This window comes from Pollicipes pollicipes, unplaced genomic scaffold (assembly GCF_011947565.3).
Source record: "Pollicipes pollicipes isolate AB1234 unplaced genomic scaffold, Ppol_2.1 Scaffold_4740;HRSCAF=5597_pilon_pilon_pilon, whole genome shotgun sequence".
Taxonomy (NCBI): domain Eukaryota; kingdom Metazoa; phylum Arthropoda; class Thecostraca; order Pollicipedomorpha; family Pollicipedidae; genus Pollicipes; species Pollicipes pollicipes.
This window is the reverse complement of record NW_023596545.1, coordinates 40,526,728-40,553,881: the sequence shown is the minus strand read 5'-3', so window position 1 is coordinate 40,553,881 and position 27,154 is coordinate 40,526,728. Positions and strand designations below refer to the sequence as shown.

The following is a 27,154-nucleotide window of genomic DNA, read 5'->3' as shown; positions in this document are numbered from 1 at the left end:
TGGTTGGGATAAAGGCCCTATCTCTTCAGAGCCCCCCGATTGCTACAGACGGCCCTCCAACTGATATTTAAGGGACCAGAACTGAGAGCCGGATTCCTTACTGCGGCTTGCGACCAACCTTTCAATCCCGTTAGGAATACAATTGGGCTCTTGATCGTCTGTCACGAGGAACCTTTCGGGCACCTCGGGACCTTAGGGAGAGGGGGGGGAGGGCACATACCTTCTGCATGCGGCCCTGATCTGGGCGATAACAATGGACTGGTGGCAATTTGAAGAAAAGGGGTGTAGTGATTCCTGTGTTCGTAATTTTCTCTATGGATGGTGAGATTGGAACGGTGTCAGCCGTCAGGTAGCACCCACGGTAATATTCACTAAATAGCCACGAGCCAATCGTGTCGCAGCTAACATATGGTAGCTCTAAGCGCTACCATATATTTATAGTCCGTTCGCCATTATTGAGTACCTTGATTGCGCACCGGTTTTCATAAACAAAGCTGATTTGTCACGTTGGGTACGGCGTCGCGTTGGGGCTTGGGGCTGCCATGCAATTGTGAAACTACGGCACTACGCCTGCACGCCTGGTCGGACTGTTTCCATATCTTGTTTTTGGTGGAAATGGAAGGATCATCACAGCATTATCATGCTGTCTTTGACGTGGGAACCATAAAAATCGGGCTGTTTCCATTTCATATTTGTTTTCAAGAGGCTTGGGGAAGCAGGCTGAGAGAATGCACCACGTTGTGAAATGATTCCTCCCCTATCGCCCTGAAGCTCATGGCCATGAGTCGGTAGATGTGCACAGGGAGGAATGCAAAGGGGAAAGTGTAAGGGAGTAAATAATTTAGTTCTTGACATTTTTTGCGTTTTCAAGCTGAGTCATATGATTAGAATGTTGTGCACTGTTTTTTTGGAAAAAACTTAAATGCATTTTATGGTGACCCTACGATCTTAACTTTGAATGAATTCACCATTAGAAAAACAATTCATGTATTTGGCAAAAACAACATTAATTCGGTCAAGGCACCTTACAACAGCATTGTATCTCAATGGCCCTCTTTATAACAGGAGATACCATACATGATCATTTAAAGAGACATTTTGTAACTCTGAGCAAATTGATTTCTAGTGCACATTGGAAGGTTGCTGCAATGCGGCTGCTAGACCAGATTGTGTGACATATATTTCTGCAGCCTGGCCTGGTGATAACATAACAGAATTGATTGTTGAAGATGGTGCCAATTCACTTAGAATGTGTCATCTACATCAGTCAATAAGTGGATTGGTAATGTATACCTGTAGAGTACTATTGATGTTCTATTCTGAGGTACTAGACTGTTCATGGGTGGTTGGCATGTCAAACTGGGCAAGAGAGCATTATTATGCTTCACCTACCAGCAGCATAACACATTTAAAAAACCATTAATTCAGTAGTGTTAATGATTGTATTTCTATGCATAAGCTTAACATGTGTAAATGCAACCCATAGTTACAATAATGCTTTTATGTTACAGCATTCAAGGCTGGGGGCTAGAACATTCTTAGCTGTCCTGTGAATAAAGAATAGGATCTTAATCCACATCTGAAAATGGGGAAGAAGCAGCATCAGAAGGATAAACTGTGAGTACCATTTCTAATCCCATCAGATCATGGCAATGATCAAGACAGCAGGTGACAGAGCTGCAGTATTGTATGACATGTCATGTTGTCAACAAGATAAACTCTGATTCCAAAGCAATTCCATCAAAATGTTTGATCAGGCCTCTTGAAAGGTAACTTTCCCAAGCCATCATCAGGGCTTGACTTAGAAAGTGGTATAAATTAGTGGGAATGCTGCTTGATAAGTCAACAGGCATTGCTGATAATGATAGATGCACAACAATGGTGTAGATATGGTCTGGAATGCTCATGCTATTACCAGTCACACCCTGTCACCAGGATGGTATTTTATCCAATGTGATACTGCTTATGTCTATTGACACAGCCCTAGAATGAGGAGCAGAAAAAGGAAATAACATGAGGAAGATGAGTTAACATGTCTCCAGGTGGTCAGTTCAATACCCTCTGCCCTGGAGGGGGTCAGTGTGATCCCCTGTGGTCTCAAAAACTGAGATAGCAAGATATACCAAATTCACAGGGTAGATTGGCCTGTATGTAAACTTACTTGTGTCAGAATTTGAGGTTCCTCGGTCATGATCTTGGAGTAAAAAAGGTTAAATAAGGTCAATGTCTGAAATGGCCTCGGAAGTGTCCCCAGACCTCCCATGCAACTGCTGTGCAGCCAGATACCAATTATAGGTTAAAGTTCAATGTGGTTAGGGACTTTGTTTGGCCTTTATTAGGTCAAGGTGACCAAAGACCCACAAGATTACTCTTTTTTTGCTTTTTTAATAACCACATGGGATTATACCAGCTGGCATGTTTCTAAAAACAAAATGTTGACTGGGGTCATTTTGAATCAGTGGTCTATTTTTACCTTTAAAATGTCCATGGAGCACATCTGTTGGGGTCCTTGTCATAAATGAATCCAAAAGGAGCACCAGAAACTATCCCCTAAAACCAATCTCTGGAATAAAAAAGCAGGTTTGTTTTGACATAGCTCCAACCTTTATACCTGACCACAAATTGATGGAATTGGTTGTAATTGTAAATTCAATTGGTTTATTGCCTAAGAAGCTATCTCAAATATGTATGGCTTTGTCTAACACTCCATTGTTGCATCACATGGAATGATTCCCAAGAAATGCCCTTCACTGACAGCCATTTCTTGACTTTGGCATGCCATAGGTCAGTGACCTCACAAGTTACATCTTATTCTGTGCATCAAAAGATTCACTATTCAATTGTCTGCAGCTATGCAAAGTTTGGTGGGGCTACACCACGCCATTAGAAAATCTTTGGGGATGTCAATCTCTCCCCTCCCCCCATCCGAGCGAGTGGTAAGCGATATGATGTACTGCATCAAAGCAGCACCCAGAGCTATAACCACTGAGCTGTAGGGTCCTTGCATCACACCACGTTCATCACAGTGTGAGTGCAGTGCATCACAGGACGTGAGTGCAATCACGGCAAGATCGCAGTGTAAGTTGGGTGGCATCCCACAAATCAATACTCCTTTGCACCAACACTCCAATTCTCATTTGCAGTCTCGTGAATATCCAGCTGACATAACACGTGACACCATGCAGCCTTGCTGGCTGACCACTGCACTCGTGACTGATCTACACCACCCCTCCCTCCCGCGCCATCAGGTACCTGACGGCCACCGAATGGGCCACTCAGTACGGCGGCCACCGGCCGGCGCGGCCCGAGCAGCGCGAGTTCCGGCGCCTGCCCTACACGCACTGTGCCCTGTCACTGCAGCCCTTCGAGCACCCGCTCTGCACGGCCGACGGCCACGTGTACGACCTGGTGCACGTGGTGCCGTTCGTCAGGAAGTACAAGATCGACCCCATCACCGGCAAGGTGAGAGAGTGGCATCGTCATGGGCGAGGTGAGAGGGTGGCCCCGTCACGGGCGAGGTGAAAAGTTTAACCCGTCACGAGCGAGGTGAAAAGTTAAACCCGTCACGAGCGAGGTGAGAGGGTGGCCCGTCACGAGCGAGGTGAAAAGTTTAACCCGTCACGGGCGAGGTGAGAGGGTGGCCCCGTCACGGGCGAGGTGAGAGCGCGACACCATCACGAGCGAGGTGAGAGGGTGACCCCGTCACGAGCGAGGTGAGAAGGTGACCCCATCACGAGCGAGGTGAGAGGGTGACCCCGTCACGAGCGAGGTGAGAGGGTGAATCTGTCAAGAGCCGCCACATGCGCTGTTCTGACTGGGAGGAGCTTTTGAGTACGAACACTTATCCACGTGCACTGCTGTATTAATCAAAGGGCAAGACCTCGGGGGATGTATTTCTCATTAGGACAGACTGGTGTGACACTCGTAGTCTTTCACAGGTGTCCTAAACCGGTGCGTGGATCGTCTTCAACGAAATCAAAGATGACGCTCTGTGTTTGCAACTTTTTCACATCTCACCTGCCAGTTTTGGGTTCTTGTACCGCGTCACGGGTCGGTGTTTTGGGTTCTTGCCGTACCGCGTCACGGGCCGGTGCTTGGGTTCTTGCCGTACGGCGTCACGGGCCGGTGTTTGGGTTCTTTCCGTACCGCGTCACGGGCCGGTGTTTGGGTTCTTGCCGTACCGCGTCACGGGCCGGTGTTTGGGTTCTTGCCGTACCGCGTCACGGGCTGGTGTTTGGGTTCTTGCCGTACGGCGTCACAGGCCGGTGTTTGGGTTATTGCCGTACCGCGTCACGGGCCGGTGTTTGGGTTCTTGCCGTACCGCGTCACGGGCCGGTGTTTGGGTTCTTGCCGTACCGCGTCACGGGCCGGTGTTTGGGTTCTTGCCGTACCGCGTCACGGGCCGGCGACGTCGGTCTCAAAACAGGGCTTTACGAAAATGGGCAACGCCCGCTGCTCAGCGCGCTCTTGGCTGCGTGCGCACCAGATTCTCTCGTGCGGGGGCTCGGAGGGCGTGAAACATTCTATCATTGCGTATGAGTGTCCGTGACCTTCACCGTGGTCACAATTGTAATGAAATGCATTTCAGAAGTCCGTCAAGAGTAAAAGGTAAAATCATGCTCTTAAGCAAAGGCCACCTGTAGTCAGGCATTGGAAATTTACGCCGCATTTTTTCCCGAGCCCATGATATCTTGAAAGAGCAGCTGAGCCCTGACAATGGTAGTGGAGGTTATTTAAGGTTACGGTCGCATCAGGCTAATTTGACAGAACCGCGAAAGGTATTGCTAGCAAGCTTTTCACACCAAAACGAAGTCCATGAAAGGTGATGGAATGACCTCAGGGAACCTGACATCGCCTCGCGGAACTAAATGTTGGTATGCCCGGACTTTTATCAACCTTCTCCGCGAAGTCGTAAAACCACATAGAGAAAGCAGACCATTTAGCTTAACGTGGCTTGTTCTCGCTTGGCCCGACCTAACAAGCCAGTTAAAGCGGTTTTAGAAAAACAGCTTAATATGAAGAGTAAACCACGGAGGAAAATGCCGCTTCGGCCGTGCGTTTTTGTTCTAGCGCTTGCATGGATCAGCTGCGCATTATAAAGAGCTAAGACCGACTGCTCCATACAGTTGGCGGCACTGGCGAAGCTGGTGATGGGCAGCATAGGTCTTTGCCGAATTCCGGAGGCCGTAGGGAAATGATGATATTCGGATTATGGTGTGCGGCTTGGCTCCGGTGATAACCTGTGGCTGTGGACTAGTCTGGGGGGTGGGGCAGGCCTCAGGAGGGCCGGGCCTCGTGAGGATCGCGCCTCGAGGTGTACAGTGTGGCTGTGGACTAGTCTGAGGGGTGGGGCGGGCCTCAGGAGGGCGGGCCTCGTGAGGATCGGTCCTCGAGGTGTACAGTGTGGTTGTGGACTGGTCTGAGGAGCGGGCCGAGCCTCGTAAGGAATGGGTCTCGTGAGGACCGGGTCTCGTAAGGACCGGGCCTCGTGAGGTCCGGGTCTCGTGAGGACCGGGTCTCGTGAGGACCGGGTCTCGTGAGGACCGGGTCTCGTAAGGACCGGGCCTCGTGAGGACCGGGTCTCGTGAGGACCGGTTCTCGTGAGGACCGGGCCTCGTGAGGTCCGGGTCTCGTGAGGACCGGGTCTCGTGAGAACCGGGTCTCGTAAGGACCGGGCCTCGTGAGGACCGGGTCTCGTGAGGACCGGGTCTCGTGAGGACCGGGCCTCGTGAGGTGTGTGTCACGCAGATATTTGTCCGCCAGTGTCGCGTAGACCTTTAGTTCATTTGCTGATAACCAGGCGACTGTTTAGCTTTAGTTTTTAGGGGCTTCGCCTGAGTGCTACATCACTCACCGACGGTGCCGTTGTGGAGAGTAGCGATGTGTCCATTATATGATGTGGATGTGTTGGATATAGGCGCTGTAGGTAACTTTTATCAGGTTCGTAATCGATCAAAGCGCCATCCTACACGAACGCTCGTAGTTTATCTAATGCGTTGCATTGTTCAATTCGCAGCCGCTGGAGGCGAAGGCGCTCATTAAGCTGCATTTTGCCAAGAACAAAGAAGGGAAGTACCACTGTCCTGTCCTGTTCAAGGTCTTCACAGAAAACTCGCACATCGTGGCTATCAAAACCACTGGCAATGTTATGTCATATGAGGTAAGGAGTGCCTCGTTTGAACGATCCCTCTTTGTTTGAATGTTTTACCTTCGTGATTTTGTTCACCATCTTCCCTGGTTTCGGGTCTGTTATTGGGGGTATTTCGGGGATGGCTTCTGTCGAAACAGCTTTTGTCAATGACTTCTCGTCAATTGAAGCTGTGACTCCGGAGAGTCCCACTAACTTGATGTAAGTCTTGTTGCGCTTGATTTGTTTGAACTTTGCATTCCAATGTGGTTCATGTTATTCCATGTCCGAACCTCGTTTGGTTGTGGTTGTAGGCTGTCGAGGAGCTGAATATAAAGCCCCAGAACTGGAAAGAGCTTCTGACTGACGAGCCGTTTACTAGGAAGGACATCATCACCATACAAGACCCGAAGAATCTAGAGAAGTTCAATTTGTCAGCGTTCTATCACATAAAGAACAATGTCAAGGTCGTGGACGAGGGTAAGTTTTGGTGTCTAGTGGTGCGTATAGTTCTTTTAAAACAGCACATCTTAAAAGATTCAAATTACATAACGCCCAGCGAAATGGCACAGATGTACCTCAGGAAATTAATCTTAGGCGTCGTTTTCTTCTCCCGTTTCAACAGAGGCGGAGAGAAGTAAAATCGATCCCGCCGCACGGCTGAAGAAGGTGAACACCGTGACCAAGGATGTGTTGGAAGAACTCAACAGGGAATACAAACCGACGCAGAAGGTCACCAAGGAGCAGAGAAAAGCCGACAAGTTTAACGCCGTAAGTTTTTGGTAGATACGCTAACACTGACCACCTGTGTGATCAGCTCACCGCCTGACATTCTGAGGGCTCTATAAAGGATATTCGTGTCGGAATCTCGGAGACTTCTTGATGTGGCGTGTTGCATACCTCCAAAAAGCCGCAGCGTTGTGCATAGCAGTGCTAGCGTTAAACAGCAAAGCACCTTGGTGCGGGAGGATCGGAGAGAGGAGGAGGGGCGGGGTCAGCCATGTTGTGGCCGGCCGATCGCGATCAACCGACATCATCGTGCGGGCGCCAGCCCCTGGCTCGGCCACACCAGCCGGACCTGACGCGACCCAGCCCGCCCCGTCTCTCCCTGACCCGACCTGACCTGGCATGACATAACCCGACCTGAACCGACCCGGTCCTTCCCGCCCTAACCTGACCTGGCCTGACATAACCCGACCTGAACCGACCCGCTCCTACCCGCCCTGACCTGGCCTGGCCCGACATAACCCGACCTGACCTGCCCCGCTCTGACGTAGCCTGGCCTGGCCTGAAATAACCCGACCTGACCTGCCCCACTCCGACGTAGCCTGACCTGGCCTGACATAACCTGACCTGCCCTGGCGTGGCAGGCCCACTTCTCCACGGGCGTGGTGGCGGCCGGCTTCACGTCGACCGTAATGGAGCCGGTGCTGCAGCACGAGGCGGCCGTGGTCGACGACGACACGGTGCGCTATCGGCACGTCAAAACCAAAGGTGAGCACGCGCCTGGCCGGGCGGCGGCGGGCCGCGTCGCCGGGGCAGGAGGGGCGGGCGGCGGACCGCGCCGTTGGGGCAGGAGAGGCGGGCCGCGGGCCGCGCCGCTGGGGCAGCAGGGTCGGGCGGCGGACCGCGCCGCTGGTGCAGGAGGGGCGGGCGACGGGCCGTGCCGCTGGAGCAGGAGGGACGGGCGGCGGACCGTGCCGCAGGTGAGGCGGGCGGCGGACCGCGCCGCTGGGGCAGGAGAGGCGGGGGCGGACCGCGTCGCCGGGGCAGCAGGGACGGGCCGCGGACCGCGCCGCTGGAGCAGGAGGGGCGGGCGGCCAGGTCGGCTGGTGACGGCCATGCTGTCGTTGAGAGCTGCTCACTGGTCAGTTGGGTGTAGCTGTGCCGAAGGTCTGTCCGTCCCCGGGGCCAGCGGCCTCTCGGTTGCCTGAAGCGGTGTGACGATACCATCAGTGGAAAGCCAGTTGCTTGTTTGTTTGTGAAAACTGACGATCAAGCTTTTTGATAGGCTGGTACATAGGCCCACATTGACCGCTTGCGTAAGCTGGGCTAGTCGGCGCCCTGCTGACTGTAGTCTCTGGGCAGGTTATGTGCGACTAATGACGAATGTGGGCCCGCTAAACCTGGAGCTGCACTGCGACCAGACGCCCAAGGCCTGCGAGAACTTCATCAAGCACTGCGCCAGCGGATATTACGCCGGCACCAAGTTCCATCGGTCCATCAGAAATTTCATGGTAAGCAACATTAATATGAATCGACTATAATCGACTATAATATAAATGAACTACTTGATATTGCAAGACGAAATTCTAAATGTTGATGTTCCACTGTTTTTTTTTTTTTAGCTCGCTTAAGATTCAGCCAGTGGGCAATTACAGTCATCTACTGAGTAGACACGGTCAATGAGATTGGACCACCGAAAAACGGCCTTTGTCAAATGCGTAAAAGGTTGCTGTATCCCTTCCTTCTTGATATTGCATCTTATTTGCCATGCGTTCGCTCTTCACCCCGTAATAATCAGGCGTAGTTCTTGCCTTAACACGGTCCCAATGGGAAACCAACGCCACGTAGTAGCCAGTTGTATGTTGTAGCATGCCAACCCTTCAGGCCACAGCTTTGTGGCGAGGCCAGCCAAGTGCAAAACTGTCAATGCCTCCGGCGGTGGGCGTGTGTTGTGATTGAAGAGACACTTTTTGGAGTTCCATTTTGCGTTGTTGTAAGGCCTTTTTAGCTTGCCGCCGTGGGTCATTTTGGTCTCAGAAGAGCTGGTTCTAGCGGTTTGGAGACCCATTTCGAAACCGTTTTTGATAGGTACAATTTATCGTATTGCGCTTTGCTGAGAAGTACGAAATTTGGCGTCACTCAGGAGCCATGACGTATCGGTTTCAACATGTTTTCCTCCATATCTCCCTGTTCTCCCCCGAACAAAGTGCATGCCCAGTGTCTTGTAAGTTGGCGACGTCTGAGTGCACCTCTGTGAGTGAGTGAAATGTGAGTGTGAGTGCGCCTCTCGGTAGCTGCAGTAGCACGCTCCGAACTCTCCGCCGCGAGTTCGGAGTTACCGTAGCACGCTCCGAACTCTCCACCGCGGACCGGAGTTACCGTTTGCCGCCAGGCGGCCGCTGCGCGGTCGGCAGTAGCGTGTTGGCCGTCGTGCGGCCGCTTTAATGACATCACTGGGTGCGGCTGGTCGGCGTGCTGAGTCGGCGGGGCCGCCGCCGCGTCTGCTGCAGGTACAGGGCGGCGACCCGCTGGGTACGGGCGAGGGTGGCCAGAGCGTCTGGGGCGAGCCGTTCGCGGACGAGTTTCGGCCCAACCTGAGCCACACCGGCCGCGGCGTGCTCTCCATGGCCAACTCGGGACCGGGCACCAACAAGTCACAGTTGTGAGTACCGGACCGACGGCCGAGAGTCGTGGCGGCGGGCGCGCCAGACGGACTGGACGACAGAGTGTCGATCTGGAAATGTGCTCCAGTTGAGTGGATTTCCTGCCCAGAGTGAATACATCCGGAAACAAGGCACGTGTGTAGGCTCTAGGTGTGCTACTTTCGCGCCTGCCGACACGTTGCCACGATGTGTTACGTGGAACATCACAGCGGCAGTGCCAGCGACACCATTGGCTCTTCACTGACGCTGAACTGAACCGGCCGATGGCGGCTGCGCCTGATGCCGCCGGCTCTCCCCCAGCTTCATCACATACCGGTCGTGCAAGCACCTGGACAACAAGCACACGGTGTTCGGCGGCTTGGTGGGCGGCCTCGAGACGCTCTCGGCCATCGAGCAGGTGGAGGTGGACAACAAGGACCGGCCCATCGAGGACATCGTCATCACCGCCTGCCACGTGTTCGTCGACCCGTTCCAGGAGGCCGACCAGGAGGTCAGTAGAGTGGAGTGGATCCGCGGGTGGAAAGGGCCGTCATGTGGCCGCAAGTTGGTCATAGGGCTCATTCTGCATGACATATTATTTCGTGTTCGTGGTCTTAATATGCTTATCTTGTCACTGCTCGTCACAGTCACTGCCATTCACTGCTGGTGACCGCAAGCCGCTTCATTAGGAACAATTGCGTGCAGCCCGGAGCAGGATCGACTGGTCGTCCCGGAGTGGGCTGCGTTTGCCGCACGTAGTCGTGCACCTCCGACGACGCCCCATGACTTGACCTGTGACCGTGTCGTGACCTGCGCGTGGCGTGGCCGCCAGCTGGCGCGGCTGCGGACGGAGGAAGCCGAGCGGACGGCGCCGGCGCCGGCGGCCGCCGCCCCCGTCCGCCGGCCGCTCGCCGCCGTCCGCGCCGGCGTCGGCAAGTACATCGCCCCCGGCCCGGCCGCCGCCTCCACCTCCACCTCTAAAACGTGAGTGGCGACCGGCGGCGCCGGGCCTTGATTGTCGAGCGGGCAGGGCGAGGTGTCTCGCTGCCGCCAGCTGCCGATCGGTGGCGACTGCCGGGCCTTGATTGTCGTGCGGGCGGGGCGAGGTGTCTCGCTGCCGCCAGCTGCCGATCGGTGGCGATTGCCGTCTATGCAGTGCCAGTCGGTCGATTTCGCGGGGTGCGACGAGAGCTAAGTGAACGGGACAGGCGGAGGCGACGCTGGCGCGGTAGAGCTGCAGCTCGTCGCCCAGTGTGCACCTGGTACCCCTCCCTCCCGCCGATAGAGCCCTGTGCTTTGAGCGAGACCGCGCCGCACGGCAGTGCGACGACGTGTGTGGCGCCTGGCATAACAAGTATAGGCGTGGGGAGGAGGTCTACGTCTGATGCGTGATTTATCCAGACGACTGATGGACTGGGAGCGGAAGGCTTCACACGAGGCCGTCCGACCATGCCGGTCCTTCTCCCTGGCCGAGCTGCTCGCCACCGGCATCGCTGGGTGTCGTCGGGCCCGCCGTGATCACCGGTCATGCCAGGAGCGTTGTGTAAGGTTTATGGCGTCGTCATGTAGGCGGGCGAGAGCAATGGGCTGGCCTTAAACCGTGTTCCGATTTCAGGAAAGCTGAAGAACCGCCGCCTCAGGCGCCGAAGAGGAAAAAAGAGGCCGGCTACGACTTTGGCAGCTTCAGCTCGTGGTGATGGCTGACGGCTGCTTGAGATATCTGTAACTTGTGTGTGCGCAGGCGACGTACGCTATATTCATCGATGCCTTTTGGTCAAAATGTGGAACGGCTCGCACAAGACGGACTGGTGCCGGACATTTGCTCTGGAACGTTGATCAAGGCAATCCGCAAGGCCTGCGTCTGATTTCTGAAGCATTGTGTGCAACCACATCCCAGCCAAACCGCACCTCTTTAGAAAGCCATTGCATTTTGTGTATTGCGCATAACATTGAATACATGTTTAGAGACAAGGTCTGTTTCAGCGGGCTCCATGGAACTGACTTCACGTAGATCTCGTTCCACTTCCAACGGAGAACCAGCTGGAACAGACGCTAGATGTCCGCTCGATATACGATATACGATACGATGGATACGATATCGATATACGATACCATCCTTCCCATACTCTATCTAGAACAAGCTACAGGTGCGTGTGTCTTACTGCCAGTCACGGTACAGAATGTTGTTCAGGTGCTTCCCTTCCGGATCTCAGGCGTCGTCCGCGCTCCTCGGAGTGCTGTGCTACACAGCCCCGTACGGTTTCCCACCCAAGTGTCACGTCCCGCTCTAACCCGCCACCAGACAGCTTTGGTAAACAAAATATCCCGACAATATGTCAGAACGTGCTCCGTCCCGATCGTGGGTGAACCGGTACAAAACAGCCACGGAGAAGCGGACCTCGCGCCCGCCGCCGTGCGCGCCTCCGACGGTGCGCCAGCCAGGCCCTGGAAGGTCAGCCGACCACTCCACGAACGGCAGCGGCGGCCGAAGCGAAGCTCTGGAATGTGCGGCGCGAGGAAGGTTCCGGTCGGCAGCGGGCGGGCCTGGTACCAACGGCGCTAGGGGAAGACCTTCTGCACCGCCTGCTTCAGCTGAGTAATCACCTGCTGCGGACTGTCGGCCTTCACCACGGCGCTTCCCGACACGATCATGTTGGCCCCGGACTGCAACGAGCGCCGCAGGGATGGCCTAAGTAGGACGCTCAGACGTGCTCATGTTGGCACAGAGCTGTTGCAAAAATGTGCTGGTTCAGGGCTGTGCAGCGCACGACACAACAATAACTCAAAGTTCTTTGGCAGCACAAAAAAGCAACAAAAAACCCTGCAATGGTTGTCTCTTGGTCTTGGACCGAAACAGGCGTTCGCGGCGCGTACCAAGGGCGAGGACCGTCATCCAGAACTTACGACAATGCCATCATCGTGGCGCTTGAAAGCGCACATCTGGGGAAGGTCGGGCGACTACTAAACAAGTGACTGCGCCGCGCACACATTCACGGACCGCCGCGGGACCGGCAACGCCGAATCTGGTTACATATCGGCATCCAATGACCGACCGGCGATCTGGCCAGCTCAGGGTTGACCAGACCGCGGAGGTGACACTGGACTGGCATAGGCACAGGAGTTAATATTGCGCTGGCATAGGGTTGCTAATAGGCTGACCTGCATAGAGATGCCACCAATAAAGGTGTGCACAGAGGTCGACAAAGTACTGACCTGGGCACACAGGTCGATGTTGGCCGGGCTGACGCCGCCGTCCACCTCGATGTCCAGCAGCGGGAACCGCTCGCGCAGCAGGCGCACCTTGGGCATCATGTCCTGCATGAACTTCTGGCCGCCGAAGCCGGGCTCCACTGTCATGACGAGCAGCATGTCCGCCAGCTCGGCGTGCGGCAGCAGCAGCTCTGCCGGCGTGCCCGGCTTGATGCCGATCCCCACCTGACGACGCGGGACGGGCCAGTTCAGGCCGACAGGTCTGAGCGGGCGCATCGCGGACCAGTCCGCAGGCCACTCAAAGATGTCAGAACATGCCTTCCAGGAGCCAACTGTGGTCACATGAGAATGGCTGGTGTCTTTTCATTCAGGGTGAAAAGGTCACAGACACAAATGGCAAACACAGAGCACGCTGAAGCCAGCAAATGTAGCCTGGCAAGGGCAGATACTGAGGTAGCCTTGAGGTAACACTGGAGTCTCACAGAGCTGCTCTGTGACAGTGGCCATTCACACGATAAATCATTGCACTCTTATTTCCAGTTGCCATCTAGTCACAGCTACCTGATATAGTGAGCAGCCTGTTCCCTTGCTCCCTGATATAGTGAGCAGCCTGTTCCCCCCCCCCCCCCCTTTCCCTTTGGCATCAGCTTGCTGGTGGCCGACACCAAAGTGTCTGCAGCGGTGTGGGCATGTTCACCTAGTCAATATGCTTGCCAAGCACTTGAGTAACTGCACATGTGGCAGTATGCATGGTTGTGTGTGTGTGTGTGTGTGTGTGTGTGTGTGTGTGTGTGTGTGTGTGTGTGTGTGCGTGCGTGCGTGCGTGCGTGCGTGCGTGCGTGCGTGCGTGCGTGCGTGCGTGCGTGCGTGCGTGCGTGCGTGCGTGCGTGCGTGCGTGCGTGCATGCATGCATGCATGCATGCATGCATGTGTGTGTATTTATTGTTTTTAACTTATTGACTGTGTCTGTAACTGGGTACCTATTCAACCTCTGGACTACTTATGCAAAATAAATGACTGACTCCTATTAAACCTCTGGACTACTTATGCAAAATAAATGACTAACTAACTAAATAAATACATGTGGTGGCTATAACAGTTACAGCAGCAGGAAACAACAATGTGACTAGCTAACATTGCTGCTCATCTGCTGTTCTTGGGGAAGGTGGCTTTGTGATGCAGACACAGGCTGACACAGTAGAGTGGTTGATGCAGCCTGGTCAGGACTCCCTGAGGTCAGTCCTGATAGACATCAGATAGCTCTTGTGCCCTAGTCACATGATTGGTACCCTGGAAACCAATGATAATACACTTTCTGGGACTGTGAACATTCACTGCGCCATTTCTGAGCACTACTGTTATGTCATTGGCAGTCACTACTAGCAAAATGTTGATTGCTGACTCTCCTACCTTCATTCCAGATTCCTTTATTTTCCTGCAGAGTGCTGGAATGTCACTAGATGCCTCTGCATGGAATGTGTATTGGTTTCCCCCAGCATCCGCAATGGCTTCCACCCACTGCAAAATAAAAAACATATGTTTGGTGTAGTATCAAAACACATACTTCCCTTTGCTTACCATTTGCTCCCATGATGTGTCAAAGGTAAACATCATGTCAATACAGTACATCACCTTTCTACTCCTATAACCACCAGGCGACAATAACTAATGTATACACAGCACTAAGGGAGCTTATCACATAAGCATGGCCCACCTTGGCAATGATGTGCCCACTCAACACAATATGCTGAAAACAATTGCAGAACTTGATGATACACCTATACAAGAGTCCAAAACACTACAATACTCACATTCTCTGGCTTCTCAACCATCATGTGGAGGTCAAAAAATGATTCAGGTAATTTTTGTCTCAGGCATTTAACAACAGGATGTCCAAATGTAAGGTTTGGAACAAAATGTCCATCCATAACATCTAAGTGAAGGTAGTCTGCTCCTGCCCTAAGCATCCTCTCAGACTCATCATAAAGCATGGACAGGTCTGAGTTCAAGATAGATGGACCTATCTTTGCAGTAACTTTCCTACCACACGCCATAATGCCTTGTGCGGTTATTTTATATGGATATAGCCTTACAAAAGCAAAGCCTTGACTTCCCGATAACACAAGCAAATCACAATGAATCACAGAAAATGCACGTCTATGGTCTGAGTCCTAATGCGAAATGGGTAACAGCCTGGATAGGTTAAGAATCCCAATTAATAAATATTCTTTCTCCACTGTACGGGGATAGCGCTCTTGAAAGATATGGAAGGCAAACTGAGTGCTTGAGCTCGGCGCCCGCCGCCCGGGAACCACGGGCAGCCACCGAGGGGACCCCGGAAGGGCGTTCCGGTTCGGTCGTGACAGATTTCGCTGTGTGTAACTATGTCCTTTGGGGTGCGCCAGAAAACGAAATTGCTGCGGTATATTCGTGACGTTTATCAGCGATACAAAAACTAAAAGAAAATGACAGAATTGAGAATAAAAAGGCTTTTTATAAGTAATGAAATAATTTTTATTTGTTAAAAACCCCACAAATTTGCTGGCAAGCATTTTATTATAATAATATTTTATTTATAATTATACAGATTATTTGCCCACTAGGTTCCGAGAGGCTGTTTTTTAATCTGCATAGAATACGGCCAGTATAGCCGTAGTCTGACCAAAGCCTGACGAGTCTGTGGGCGAGTCGTGGCGTGGGAGCGGGGACGGCAGAGGTACTGCCGACTGTGGGATTCACGGGGTGGGTTCTGGGTTGGTTAAGCCTCAATCAAGGTAAGAGACCCTCCGAAGGGTATGGTGTGCCGTGGGTGGACGGTGGTGAGTGGTGTGATAATCTGGTGTGACAAAAGTGCAAGAACTGGTCCCTTTCAGTGGAAAAACGGCAGTAGATAGCTTAGTTCATTTCCACTGTTCCACCTTTTTTCCACGTGACGTATTCCTACATTTCCACATCCCACATTGTGTGGGCCCTGCCACACCTGTCCTTTCTCATTTGTCATTCCTGTAATATGCAGAGAATAGCTGGATGAGTATTGGGGCTTGTGGCCTTTTGCCTTTTGGATAAGAATGCTCAGTTGCTTGCCTGAATAACTTACAAGAAAGCTATGGTAATGGCTGTGTTATGCAGATTTACATCATGCAGATAAGCAGTTTATGGTCACATATAAGGTAAACAATGATAATGTTGAAGGGTTAGGTGGGTGCATAGGTGCAGGAACCAGCACATGGTGGGAGGCCCTTAGTATGCACCCCCCAACATTTGGAAACAACACTACTCTTACAGCAGTGCATGGAAAATGACTCTAAACTGTCCCAACCACACCATCCTTTGAAATAAATTGTTTGCATCTTAGGTGGGTGCATAGTGAGTACCCTATAATTTATCACTCAGGTCCTGAAAGAAATTTACATGATAAATGCGGTGATTATATTGACAATGAAATCACTCGCTCAGCTAACTCAATTCTATTGCGTTGTCTGAATGGATACTATAGATATATTCATTTTTATCAAGTGGTTCTACAATAGCACTTTGGTTGACATGTTACAAGATAATGGTTTTGCACTTAATGTACCTAAAGCCATAGTCACAGGTTTGCTTATAAGATAATTTTCATGCAATTTAGGAAAAGTTCTGATATGTAGTCTGAGCTATGTAGTTATATTGTCTACCAGATTTTTGCTTGTCAAATTCTAATCACCTTGGGTCTTCAAACATGCCACATTAACAATCAAAAGGTGGTATTAGCAGCAAGGGCAGGTCACAAAGTCCTAGAATTAATGCTCCCAGCAGCTGCATTGCCTATTACCACACACACAGCATAGCATGCGTGAAATTCGGAACGACTAAAATGTCAAAGTGTAAGTAACTAAGGTTACCCCTGTGCACAGTATGACATTTGTATGTACCATGTCATAACTGGCCAGAATGCCCTGGCTGTACTAGTCAGGTCCCCACTTTCTTTTTTTGCACCTATATATACTGCAAGGGGGCTCAGTGGCTTTAGATGTTTTAGGCATTATGATATGTTTTAAAGACAATGTGTTGTAATTATTATTTGATAGTCCACTATTCAATAAAAAAAGAGTCCCTAAACATTTAGTGCACTTATCAAGTCGCTTTCACATTAAGGTATTCTGTTGCATGCACTGAAAAAGAGACAGCAGCAGAAACAAAGCCATCAACAGCTTTAACAGTGTAAGACAGCATCATGGTTTTCACTTTGCTGTGCAAAAGCTTTCACCCTGCTAAAGCATGTCATGATTGGAAGACCACTGTTGATCACACAATCACTGTTCCCTTTTCAGATACCAGCAATGATTGGAAGAATTGCTCTGCCAAAAACAACAACTCTGTCACTAAATGACAGGTGGGTGGGCTGTGTCCCCACCAGGTGTGGAGGATACTCTATATGGATGCATGCATGATGTGGAGGATACATCTATACACCAATGAATGATGCATACACCAATGATGCATCCATTAATGCACACACCAATGATGCATCCAATAATGCATTCAATAAGAATGCACCATCCTTTAGTCTACCATGCCATACAAGGACCAGTCAGGGACAAAATTGTGTTGCAAGAAAGCATTTACCACCAGTGCTTGCCATTTTTCCTGTTTCAAAATGTCCAAGAGTCCAAAAGCCCCAAGTGGAAAGGCCCCTAATCTCACAGTTGTTAAGAGCTATTGGTATTGCATGATGCCTGTGATAGAGAATCAATCTTGAATCAGCTGCTTAAAAAGTGGCCTGTGAATAGGTATTCAGCATTCAATTTGCATGTGGATCATCTTGTTGGAGCACGCACAAGCATGATTGTAGCATTGTGGTGCATGTGAACCACAACATACCTTTCAAAATCATGCCCAACCTCATAATTTCTTGATCTCACCAGCATGCCACCACTTTTTAAGTTATGCTTCATATTGAAAAGCTTAAACATCACATTCAAATACTTAAAACTTTTACATACACTATCTGTGGCAAAATGGTCATTGTGTATTTGCGAAGTTCAGATTTTTGACATCGCTGAACATGAAACAGCATACATTGTGCCATCATCTGTGGTTTGTGAAGAGAATGTCAGTCAACAGCCAACAACTGGGGATGGGAGTGCAAGCGTGCAAATTAATGTTTGGTCCCACACACTGCTGTAGTAGCCTGGAACCAAAGCCAGTACAGCATAAATGTCAGGTATTGATGTGCAGTAGTTCATGTGTAGTATGTTAACAGGTGATGATGACAGATGAACATTTCCAGCTGCCATGTGAAGTTTGATGATTTTTCTGCTTGCAGCTAAACTCATCACAAAAAGAACAGGAAATAATGGGACAGTGTTGTGAATGGGGTCTAGTGACTGCTCCGCTCCTAGTGTGCCACTGACCCATTGCCTGTCGACGCGTGCGCGTCATGACCTGGCCGTGGTTCCACACCAGGTTCTCCCACTTGCGTCAGCTGCGTGACCAGCAGCTGCAGCAGCAACAACAGCGGCAACAACAACAGCAGCAGCAGCAACAGCAGCAGCAGCAACAGCAGCAGCAGCAGCGGCCGCGGCTGCAACTGGGCAGCTCGCTGGAGAACCAACGGCTGGCTGCGCAGATGGAGAGCCGGCCGTCGGTGCTGGCTGCGCTCGGCGGGCAGCGGGTGATGGTACATTTTTCCCCTCTCCCTGGCTGCGCTCGGCGGGCGGCGAGTCATGGTACATCTTTCCCGTCTCGCTGGCTGCGCTCGGCGGGCAGCGGGTCATGGTACATCTTTCCCCTCTTCCTGGCTGCGCTCGGCGGGCAGCGGGTGATGGTACATCTTTCCGTTCTCCCTTGCTACGCTCGATGGGCAGCGGATGATGTTACGCCCCTCCCCTCCCCCGCCCCCTGCCACACCCTGATGCGCCGCGCTTCGTAAGAAATAATCAACTTTGTAATGTACTGAATGCAAGATGTATTTTTTGTCGTGACAAACTGCCCACTGGAGACTTAATTTCGACCCTCGATTGTTGTTCGTTGCCGTGCCCAGTTGTGGACACGGTCTCCGTGTCACATCCGCGGCGGGCCTGCGTCTGACCGTCTGCTCTATCTGACAGCAGAAGCCAGCGGCGATGGCGGCGGCGGCGCCCCAGAAGCGAATGCACGTCAAGCAGCGTCTGGCGATTCAGGCGCGGCTGGGCGTGATGCGCGCGCCGGCCGGCCGCGGCGCCACCGTCGCCGGCCGCAGCATCCTGGCCCGGCTGGGCCGCGGCCGCCCGATGGTCAAGCGGCTGCAGCCCGCCCGAGGTACGGAAGGGAGGGCAGGGCGCCTGACGACGGTGGTGGCGTCCCGGGACTGTGCCAGTTGGAGGGCAAACTGTCGGCCTCGATACCGCGTGGGGTCGATCTTAAACAAAGGCGCTATGCTCCATTTGGCTTGTCCTTCAAAATGTCTCACGTTTCTAGGAAAATGAACTCATTTGGGGTCAAGTCATTGTGCTGTGCCTTTTTCCCGGCAGGGGACTTCTCCGTAACTGGCTGGTACTATGATCCCCCGGTTCTGGCTCCGTATCTAAAGCCAGCGGTCTTGTTGAGTACGGCTGATAGCCGCCGATGGACTTGCTGATTCACGTCAACTTTACATGGTTCAAGGACCCCACTATTTGGCTTTCCTGTCTTCGCATCCCAAGAGGCATCTGATATCTGTCCCGCGCTTATCGCTGCTCGCCTGCATAGTGGGTAAACACCTCGAGTCGGCGGTCGGCACCCATCCGTTCCCAGTTGGACCGAGCCGCGCGCTCCCCGTTGACCGTGCCGCGCGCGCTCCCTGTCTGACCGACCGCTCGCTCCCCGTCTAACCGTGCCGCGCGCTCCACAGTTGGGACCGTGCCGCGCGCTCCCTGTGCTGACCGAGCCCGCGGCTCCCTATCTGACCGAGCTGGCGCGCTCCCTGTCTGACCGATCTCGCCTCCACCCGTCTGACCGTGCCGCGCGCTCCCTGTCTGACCGTGGCCGCGCGCTCCCTGGTCCGAACGGAGCCACGCGCTCCCCATGTTGCACGTCCCCGTGCGCGCCTCCTGTCGACCGAGCGCGCGCCCCCCGTGTTACCGTGCCGCGCGCTCCCTGTCTGACCGAGCCGCGCGCCCCCCGTGTTACCGTGCCGCGCGCTCCGTCTGACCGAGCCCCCCCGCGCGCCCCCTGTCTGACCGAGCCGCGCGTCCCGTCCCCCCGCCGCTCCCCGTTTACCTGGTGCCGCCGCGCCCCTGTCTGACCGAGCCGCGCGCCCCTCCCGTGTACCGTCCGCGCGCTCCGTCGACGATCGCGCCCCCTGTCTGACCGAGCCGCGCGCCCCCTGTACGTGCGCCGCTTCCCGTGTTACCGTGCCGCGCGCTCCCTGTCTGACCGAGCCGCGCGCCCCCCGTGTTACCGTGCCGCGCGCTCCCTGTCTGACCGAGCCGCGCGCTCCCCGTGTTACCGTGCCGCGCGCTCCCTGTCTGACCGAGCCGCGCGCTCCCCGTGTTACCGTGCCGCGCGCTCCCTGTCTGACCGAGCCGCGCGCTCCCCGTGTTGCCGTGCCGCGTTTTCCCGTCTGACCGTGCCACGTGCCGTCCGTCGGCAGCCGGGGGTCGGCCGCAGACATGGTCCCGCGGGGCCGGCCGCGGCGTCAGGGGACGTGGCGTCGGCCGACCCACTATGACCTTCTTCAGGGGCGGGTACGTACGGCCGGCGGAGCGGACCCGCCGCCGCCTCCGGCCGGTCAGCTGAGTGACCGGCCGTGCGGTTGGGGCTCAGCATTTCGGCAGTGTGGTCGTACTGGCGACCGATCGTGGTACGCTGCTTAACGCAGTTTGCGCTTGCTAGGGTTATCGGGCTGTTGAAACGTATTGCTCGGTGTGTATGCCATCACTGGATCCGACTGTAGAGGCTAAATCCTTCTGAGCACATATCCATGTAAAAACGGGTCATTTTCCGTGCCATCTGTCGTAAAACAAAGTCCCGTGAATTGCTGTCTGGGTAGAGTCGCAATGGGCTTTCGTATTCTTAGTCTGTTGCGTGGACTAGAACCTCGCCACCAAGGGGGTCGGAATAGTCGCTTCTGATCCACTTCACTGTGTACGAGAATCCAGTCGCGTGGTCTCACTCCGTCCTAATTAGGGGTGACGCCATCATGCTCATGTTCGCGTCGGTGCAGTACTCGCCGTCCGGTTCAAGTTTTGTGGAACAACCATAGGTTTACGTGCTGTTTAACCTGAGCCCCACGCCTACGTGGGTCGTAAACGACTTTGACGACTTCATAAACGTTTTGTTTTTACGGGCACTTTATGTCATGGCTGACCCACTAGCCGAATGCTGAAGCCAAACGAACCTACAGTCTGCCCGCGACCTCCCGTAGCACGATTAAAAGCGCGCGGGCTGATGTGTTTATTCTGTGAAGCCTGGGCCCAGGTCTGTCCAGCGGCGTGCGCCGAGCTGATGATCTGCCGTCGCAGGAGCGGCCCGGTGGTGACTCCCGCCTGGCGCGGCCGGGGCCGGGGCCGGGGCGGCGCGCGAGGCCGCGGCCGCGGCCGTGGCCGCGGAGCCGTGCACAAGATGACCCGGGAGGAGCTCGACCAGCAGCTGGACAGCTATATGGCCAGCACCAAGGGCCACCTGGACGCCGAGCTGGACGCGTACATGAAGGAAGCCGGGATCTGAGACGGCGGGCCGGCTGGCCGGCGACAGAGGCTTTCAGCGAGCGGCCGGCGGGGCCGCCTCGGGCGTGGCGGGCCGCCTCGGTGGGAGAAGGAGCCGCGCCACGCGGCTCCGCTAAGCTCCGCTGAGCTCCGCCTCCCGGGTCCGATCTCGTGACGCGCGACCCCGGACGGCCGGGGGCGCGGCTCGCAGCTGGCTGGAGCGTCCGCAGCGGCGCCGCACGGGGCAGCGAGGCGGCTGGCCATGTAAGGCGCTGGTGCCGCAGGAGGCGCTCTATAGCCAGCGGTGGGCGGGATCCCGGCGGCGGCGGCCGGAGGCCCGTCAGGTGCGGGTGGCGGCGGTTGGCCAGTGCCGAACTGTACAAAGGACGCGCGCCCGGAGGCGGAGAGCTGGTCGCGGATCACGCATCACGCACCGCGTGCCAATGACGTGGATGAGGGTCGCGCTGGCCCAGTGCGTCACCCGTGCATTCACACGTGGCAGCGTGTCTACCGTGCAGACGTGAGCAGTAGAGTCACGTGGAGCGCTGTGACGCGGCGGGTGGGTACGCCATCTCACCCAGCCCATCTCCGGAGATGACAAGCGTCTCAACTCCGGAGTATTTGTCGGGCGCTGTGTAATGGTGTTTTTCGTGTGCGTGTGTGATGCCATTCGGGGACTTGCCGCGTGTTCCATGAAAATCATTTGAAATTGATGCTTTGGCGTTTCCGTGTTCCTGCCTGCCAGCGGGCGTTCGCCCCCGCGCCTCGCGTGCGGTGTACGCTGGACGAATGATGCGCGGTATGCGCGCGTCGCTACCAAGCGATGCTCGGAGCGCGATGCCTACAGTGACGAGAGACGGCGCTGAACACGGGCTGGAGTCACGGAGCCGGGCGAACGCACTGCCGGCCGAGTGGAGGAAATGAAGGCTATGGTCGCCGCGCGAATGGCGCGACATCGATCAAGGCTCTCGCCACCCTCAGTCGCAGAGAAACACGCTTCAGAGATGCTAGCGTACGCCCACCGAGGAGCGACGGATTTCCGCGCTGCGAAATGCCGGCCACGTCCACGGGAATTCGGCAGGTGGAGGGTGGGGAGGGTGGTGGATATGGTCCGATCGCAGGCACTGCCCCGTCCCGAAAGCGTAGGCCTTCGAAGCAGAACGATGTTCCGAGCAGGTCGACCGAATGGCGTCCGTGGTTAGGGCAATGAATGTACGGCAACGGGCAGCTGCAGCCCAGCCTCAGCAGAGTGGAACTGAGCTCTCGGCCATTCCGTTGGGAGGAATGTGGCGGAAACCGCGTTTCCCACCCTAGCATGCAGGGATTCGTCGTCCTGGATCGGAGGGTACACTTCGTAGATGGAAAACTCGGTAGCAACTTATCACCCGTCACGCCGTGCACATTAAGCAGGATTGCGGCTGTTTTGCCGTGCGAACTCCCGAAAAATGAGCTTTGGCCCGTGCCGGCTAACGTCAGAGACTTAATCCGGCACTTGATGGGATCAACTGCAGCTGCAAGCTGGTTCGTTGTCGGCCGGAGCAACGTAAAGACAAGACCGCTGTCCTAATGCCACGGCGAGCACCGCCCTCCCTTCAATGTCCATTAAGAAGTTGGATACACCCGGACCTAGGGACGCTCGCGAGACGATTTTAGGTACTAGCAAATCAGACATATCAGGCGCCAAACATGTGGATCATAACGTGGAGCACATACATGACGACTGCACTAGTTTCAAAAGCCGCAGTACTGTTAACTCCCAAAAAAGGCTGAATCGTCCGATCACTGCACCATATCGCCCGTTACCATGTCACTCCGCCCCTGAGGCATTACGTACACGCCAATCCCTTGAAGTGTCGAAGAGCTTGACCGCCTTCCCGTCTGCCCCCAACCGAGCGCCAGCCACCCGCCGGCCACCACACAGACACTGCTCGATCGATCTATTAAAAACCGCTATATACAGTCTCACGGGGTTGCTCCGAAATAAACAGCAACAAGAGGTTCACACGGGCTATGTTACAAAAATACCACAGATAATACGCAGTGGCGCGAGCGACGGCCGCACCGGGCAGGCCGCCGGCTGTGGCTCTCGGGTCAGATCAGCCTCAGATCGGGTCAGGGCGGCGCCTCACTGCATGATTGCAAACGTCGAGAACAGCAGATGGTTCGGACCGGCGGTTGAGATCACGAAATGTCGAGGAAACTATATGTAAAAAAAAAAACGGCGGCGCGCGTCACACGAACGACGACGCTGGCCCGACACACGACAGCACCATAAAGTAAACGGCAAATCATCAACAAGCAGAATTATCCAGCGCGGCGTCAACAACCCGATAAACAGCATCTAAAAGAGTCGCGGTCATCACGACCCGAGGCCGGCGGCTACGCTGAGGAGGTGGGGGGCGCCGGCCGCGCGCGGGCGCTGCTACCGGCCGAGGTCGGCGTCGCGTCGCGGCAGGCCCGCCGGCGCGCCGGGCGGCGCCGGCGGCTCCAGCCGGCGCACGGGCGCCGACGAGCAGCCGGCCAGGCCCGCCAGCGGACCGAACGGCGCGCCCAGCCCGGCCGGCAGCGCGCCCGGGTACACCGACTTGGCGAAGCTGTTGACTAGATGCAGCGAGTCGGGCGGCGGCGGGCGCAGGCCGTACGGCGCGCCGCCGGCCAGCGGACCGCCCTGCGGCGCGCCGAACATGCCCGCCATCAGTTTGTGCTCGAACAGCTGGCGGTCGCGCTCCAGCGCCATGCGCTCCAGCTCGCGCGACTGTGTCAGCCGCGCCAGCTGCTCGGCGGCGGCTGGTTCGCGGTAGAGCGGCAGTCCGCCGGCCGCCAGCGGGCTCATGGTCGCCAGCAGCTGCCGGTCGCGCTCCAGACTCTCGCGCAGCACGTCATGGCCGCCCATCAGCTGGTACGGGTCGAGCGGGCCCGTGGACAGGTGGGCCGGGCCCGGCGGGCCGCGGTGCGCTTCCAGGCCATAGCCGTAGGGCGAGCGCGCCGGGCCGGCATACAGCGGCCGCGGCTCCGGGGCCGCGTGCGCCGCCACGCCGTTCATATGGCGCGCGGCAGGCGGCGGCCGCCGCCTTGTGCTCGGCCGAGCGCGGCCGCTCCTCGTGCTCGCGGCGCGGGTCGGGCGGCTCGACTTTGAGCCGCAGCGGCGAGCGCGAGTGGTCTCGGCGCGGCGGCGTGGCGGCGGCGCGCCGCTCGGCCGGCCTCCGCTCGGCAGAGCCTGGCCGCCGCTCGTCCAGTGCCGGGCTGTAGGGCGCGCGCGACAGCGACAGCGCCGGCTCCGGCTTCATCGCCGGCCACGCGCTGGTCGGCGCCTGGGGCCGCGCGAACCTGCCGGCAGCGCCGCCGCGTCGGTGAGACAACCGCGCGGTCACGGTCGGCACAGGCGGCCGGCGGTGTGGGGACGGCACCACGGCGCCCGCCCCCTGTGCAGTGCAGATAAGAGGAGTGAACCGAACACACTGCGATGCTGACAGATAGTGCACACCTCAGCGCTGATCACAAACAAGTCCGTGGCACTACCTGGACTCATTCCATCAGAAGGCCTACATGGCTGTTGCATACTGTACACAGACGGGCCGTGAGCACATCCGGTGCAAATGCTATCGCCGAACACAACAAACACGCGCGATGCATCGACGTGGCTATGCTCACACTGATACCGGTTCACAGCTACACAAGCTGATAATACCGCGCCAGCCTGTCAAACCAGGCCACCGACGGCGGCGGCCTGTCGTCGCCCGCACCTGTTCCACGAGTCCATGGCGGCGAACGGGTGCTGAGGCGCGGCCGGCGCCGGCCGGTCCAGGAAGGCAGCCGGCGGCGGCGGCGGTGGCGGCGGAGGAGGCGGCGGAGGCGCCGGGTGCGTCGGCGGCGGCTGCGGAGGGTGCGGCGGCGGCAGCAGGCCCCCGTACGCCCCGCTGACGGCCGGCGAGAGGCCAGGGAAGCGCGGGAAGCCGGCCGCCGCTGCAACAGCCGGGCGCGCCGTGAGCGGGCCGACCGGCGGCGCTGGCACGGCGCGCCGACACAGGGTCAACATGGCACGCGGCAGCTCACCGGCGCGACACCGACGCACCTCGTGGTCATCACTGTAACCGTCACGCTCGTGAAGAGCACGCAACGCAATGCATTCAACGCGCAACACGCAATGCATTCATCAGGGGTGTGCATACCCAACCACCACCGGCAACGCGCAGACAGACCACATGCGACTGGTGCCAACAGGACACACCATCCCGGTCAGTGTTCCATAGCTGACAGTGATTGACGGATGGAGGGCCAGGGAGGCGGATTCAGGAGGTGCGCCTACCCGTCACCAGCCAGCTGGCCGGCGGCACGAGGCGGAGGGCACGGCGACCCGTCAGAGGAGGACTGCAGCCGCCGAGGACTGCGGCGAGAGAGGAACAGCCAGGATAGCCGTCGGCCGCGGACCTGCAGCCTTGCGGCCGAAGGGTGGCCCGATGGATCACGAGAGCCGAGCTTCGATGCGCGGCACAATTCGGCATGGGCGCTCGCAGATCCCACGGTCAGAGTTTTAGCTATGGGCCCCTGTCAGCCGTCATTCAAAACCCTTACACCGCAAATTTCAGACAGGGAGCCAGCATCGCAGCTCCTCCCCTCTTGCCTACTCCCAGCTAAGTTGACCCCTCCCGGAGTCCACCCCACGCGCCGATCAAACGGCACCCTGTCACGGCGAACCCCCGCCCCTCCCGTCCCCGAGTCCCCCCCCTTCCCTGCCACCACAGCGTCATGCCCCTCGCAGCCGCGCCGGCCCCTCACCGAGCGGGTGCGCGGCGGCGGCGGCGGGTCCGCAGTCGAGCAGCGGCGGCCGCAGGTGGGGCGGCCCGGCCAGCAGCGGCGACAGCGGCGGCGCGGCGGCCGACACGGCCGCACCGCCGGCCGACAGCGGCTCTGGCGGCCGCGCGCCCGCCGGCACACCGCCCGGCCGCTCGTGCGGCTGCTTCTGCTGGTTCTTGTAGATCTCCCAGGCGATGCGCACGTGCATGGCGTTCCATCGGCCCGTCTTCTGAGGGCGGGCGGGCAGAGGGAGGGGGAACATCAGTTGTGACGCGCGCGCAAACCGACGGAGAGAAGCACAGACAAGACGGCGCGTCCGACTGGCCAGTGGACGATGGTGCACTAACGGCAACCTACGGCCAGCCGCACGGGGCGAATCATGGGACGAAGAGAGCCCTCCCCAGGCGCAGTCACGGACAGGCCGAGCATCGCCATACCGCGCACTGTACAGATCCACACACCAGCGAATCATGGGACGAAGAGAGCCCTCCCCAGGCGCAGTCACGGACAGGCCGAGCATCGCCATACCGCACACTGTACAGATCCACACACCAGCGAATCATGAGACAAAGAGAGCCCTTTCCAGGCGCAGTCACGGACAGGCCGAGCATCACTATACCGCGCGCTGTACAGATCTACACACCAGCGTATTATGAGACAGAGAGCCCTCCCCAGGCGCAGCCACGAACAGGCAGAGCATCACCATACCGCACACTGTACAGATCCACACACCAGCGCTACATCCAACACCAGCGGACCGACCCGCGCCATCTCCACCAGTGGTGGGGGGGGGGGGGGGGCTGCTCCCCTCCCGTCAGCCCCCGCTCGGCGCACCTTGGGGGTGGCCAGCTGCAGGGAGCCGGGCGGCGGCAGGAAGGGCGCGGCGCCGGGCGGCGGCGGTCGCGGCGCCAGCGGCGAGAGCGACGCCAGCGGCGGCACGGCCGTCCGGAAGAACGGCGAGTTCACGCCGCCCAGCTTCGGCGGCACCGACTTCAGCTGGAACCGGGCAC

General features: G+C 56.4%; 4 protein-coding genes across 6 annotated transcripts; 3 read left to right on the top strand and 1 right to left on the bottom strand.

Moving 5' to 3' along the window:
• Positions 1-492: 492 nt before the first annotated feature.
• Positions 493-10,372, top strand: LOC119098391 (RING-type E3 ubiquitin-protein ligase PPIL2; the record flags this gene model as incomplete). Its single annotated transcript, XM_037221306.1, has 11 exons — positions 493-581; positions 1,512-1,617; positions 3,249-3,462; positions 6,017-6,160; positions 6,442-6,607; positions 6,753-6,898; positions 7,498-7,621; positions 8,216-8,364; positions 9,364-9,515; positions 9,817-10,006; positions 10,328-10,372. Coding segments are annotated over exons 2-11 (1,362 nt in total), but the record flags the coding sequence as incomplete, so codon positions are not given.
• Positions 10,373-11,406: 1,034 nt separating this feature from the next.
• LOC119098686 (ribulose-phosphate 3-epimerase) lies at positions 11,407-15,061 on the bottom strand. 3 transcript variants are annotated; one of them, XM_037221674.1, is made up of 5 exons: positions 14,750-15,061; positions 14,517-14,525; positions 14,116-14,223; positions 12,709-12,930; positions 11,407-12,159 (listed from the first exon to the last, which is right to left on the bottom strand). In XM_037221674.1, exons 3-5 carry the CDS (start codon positions 14,119-14,121, stop codon positions 12,055-12,057), a joined length of 333 nt encoding a protein of 110 aa, XP_037077569.1. In that variant the 5' UTR covers positions 14,122-14,223; positions 14,517-14,525; positions 14,750-15,061; the 3' UTR covers positions 11,407-12,054. The 3 variants fall into 3 exon arrangements, with proteins under 3 accessions (XP_037077569.1, XP_037077568.1, XP_037077567.1); XM_037221673.1 differs by having other exon boundaries at positions 14,517-14,664; positions 14,948-15,061; XM_037221672.1 differs by having other exon boundaries at positions 14,517-15,061.
• A 331-nt stretch (positions 15,062-15,392) lies between these two features.
• LOC119098389 (transcription factor SPT20 homolog) lies at positions 15,393-19,586 on the top strand. Its single transcript, XM_037221305.1, has 6 exons — positions 15,393-15,479; positions 17,016-17,077; positions 18,151-18,364; positions 18,795-18,900; positions 19,197-19,218; positions 19,556-19,586. Exons 2-6 carry the CDS (start codon positions 17,025-17,027, stop codon positions 19,584-19,586), a joined length of 426 nt encoding a protein of 141 aa, XP_037077200.1. The 5' UTR covers positions 15,393-15,479; positions 17,016-17,024.
• A 739-nt stretch (positions 19,587-20,325) lies between these two features.
• Positions 20,326-22,064, top strand: LOC119098687 (chromatin target of PRMT1 protein). The gene is made up of 2 exons (XM_037221675.1): positions 20,326-20,390; positions 21,168-22,064. The coding sequence occupies exons 1-2, from the start codon at positions 20,371-20,373 to the stop codon at positions 21,370-21,372; spliced, it is 225 nt and encodes a 74-aa protein (XP_037077570.1). The 5' UTR covers positions 20,326-20,370; the 3' UTR covers positions 21,373-22,064.
• Positions 22,065-27,154: the final 5,090 nt, after the last annotated feature.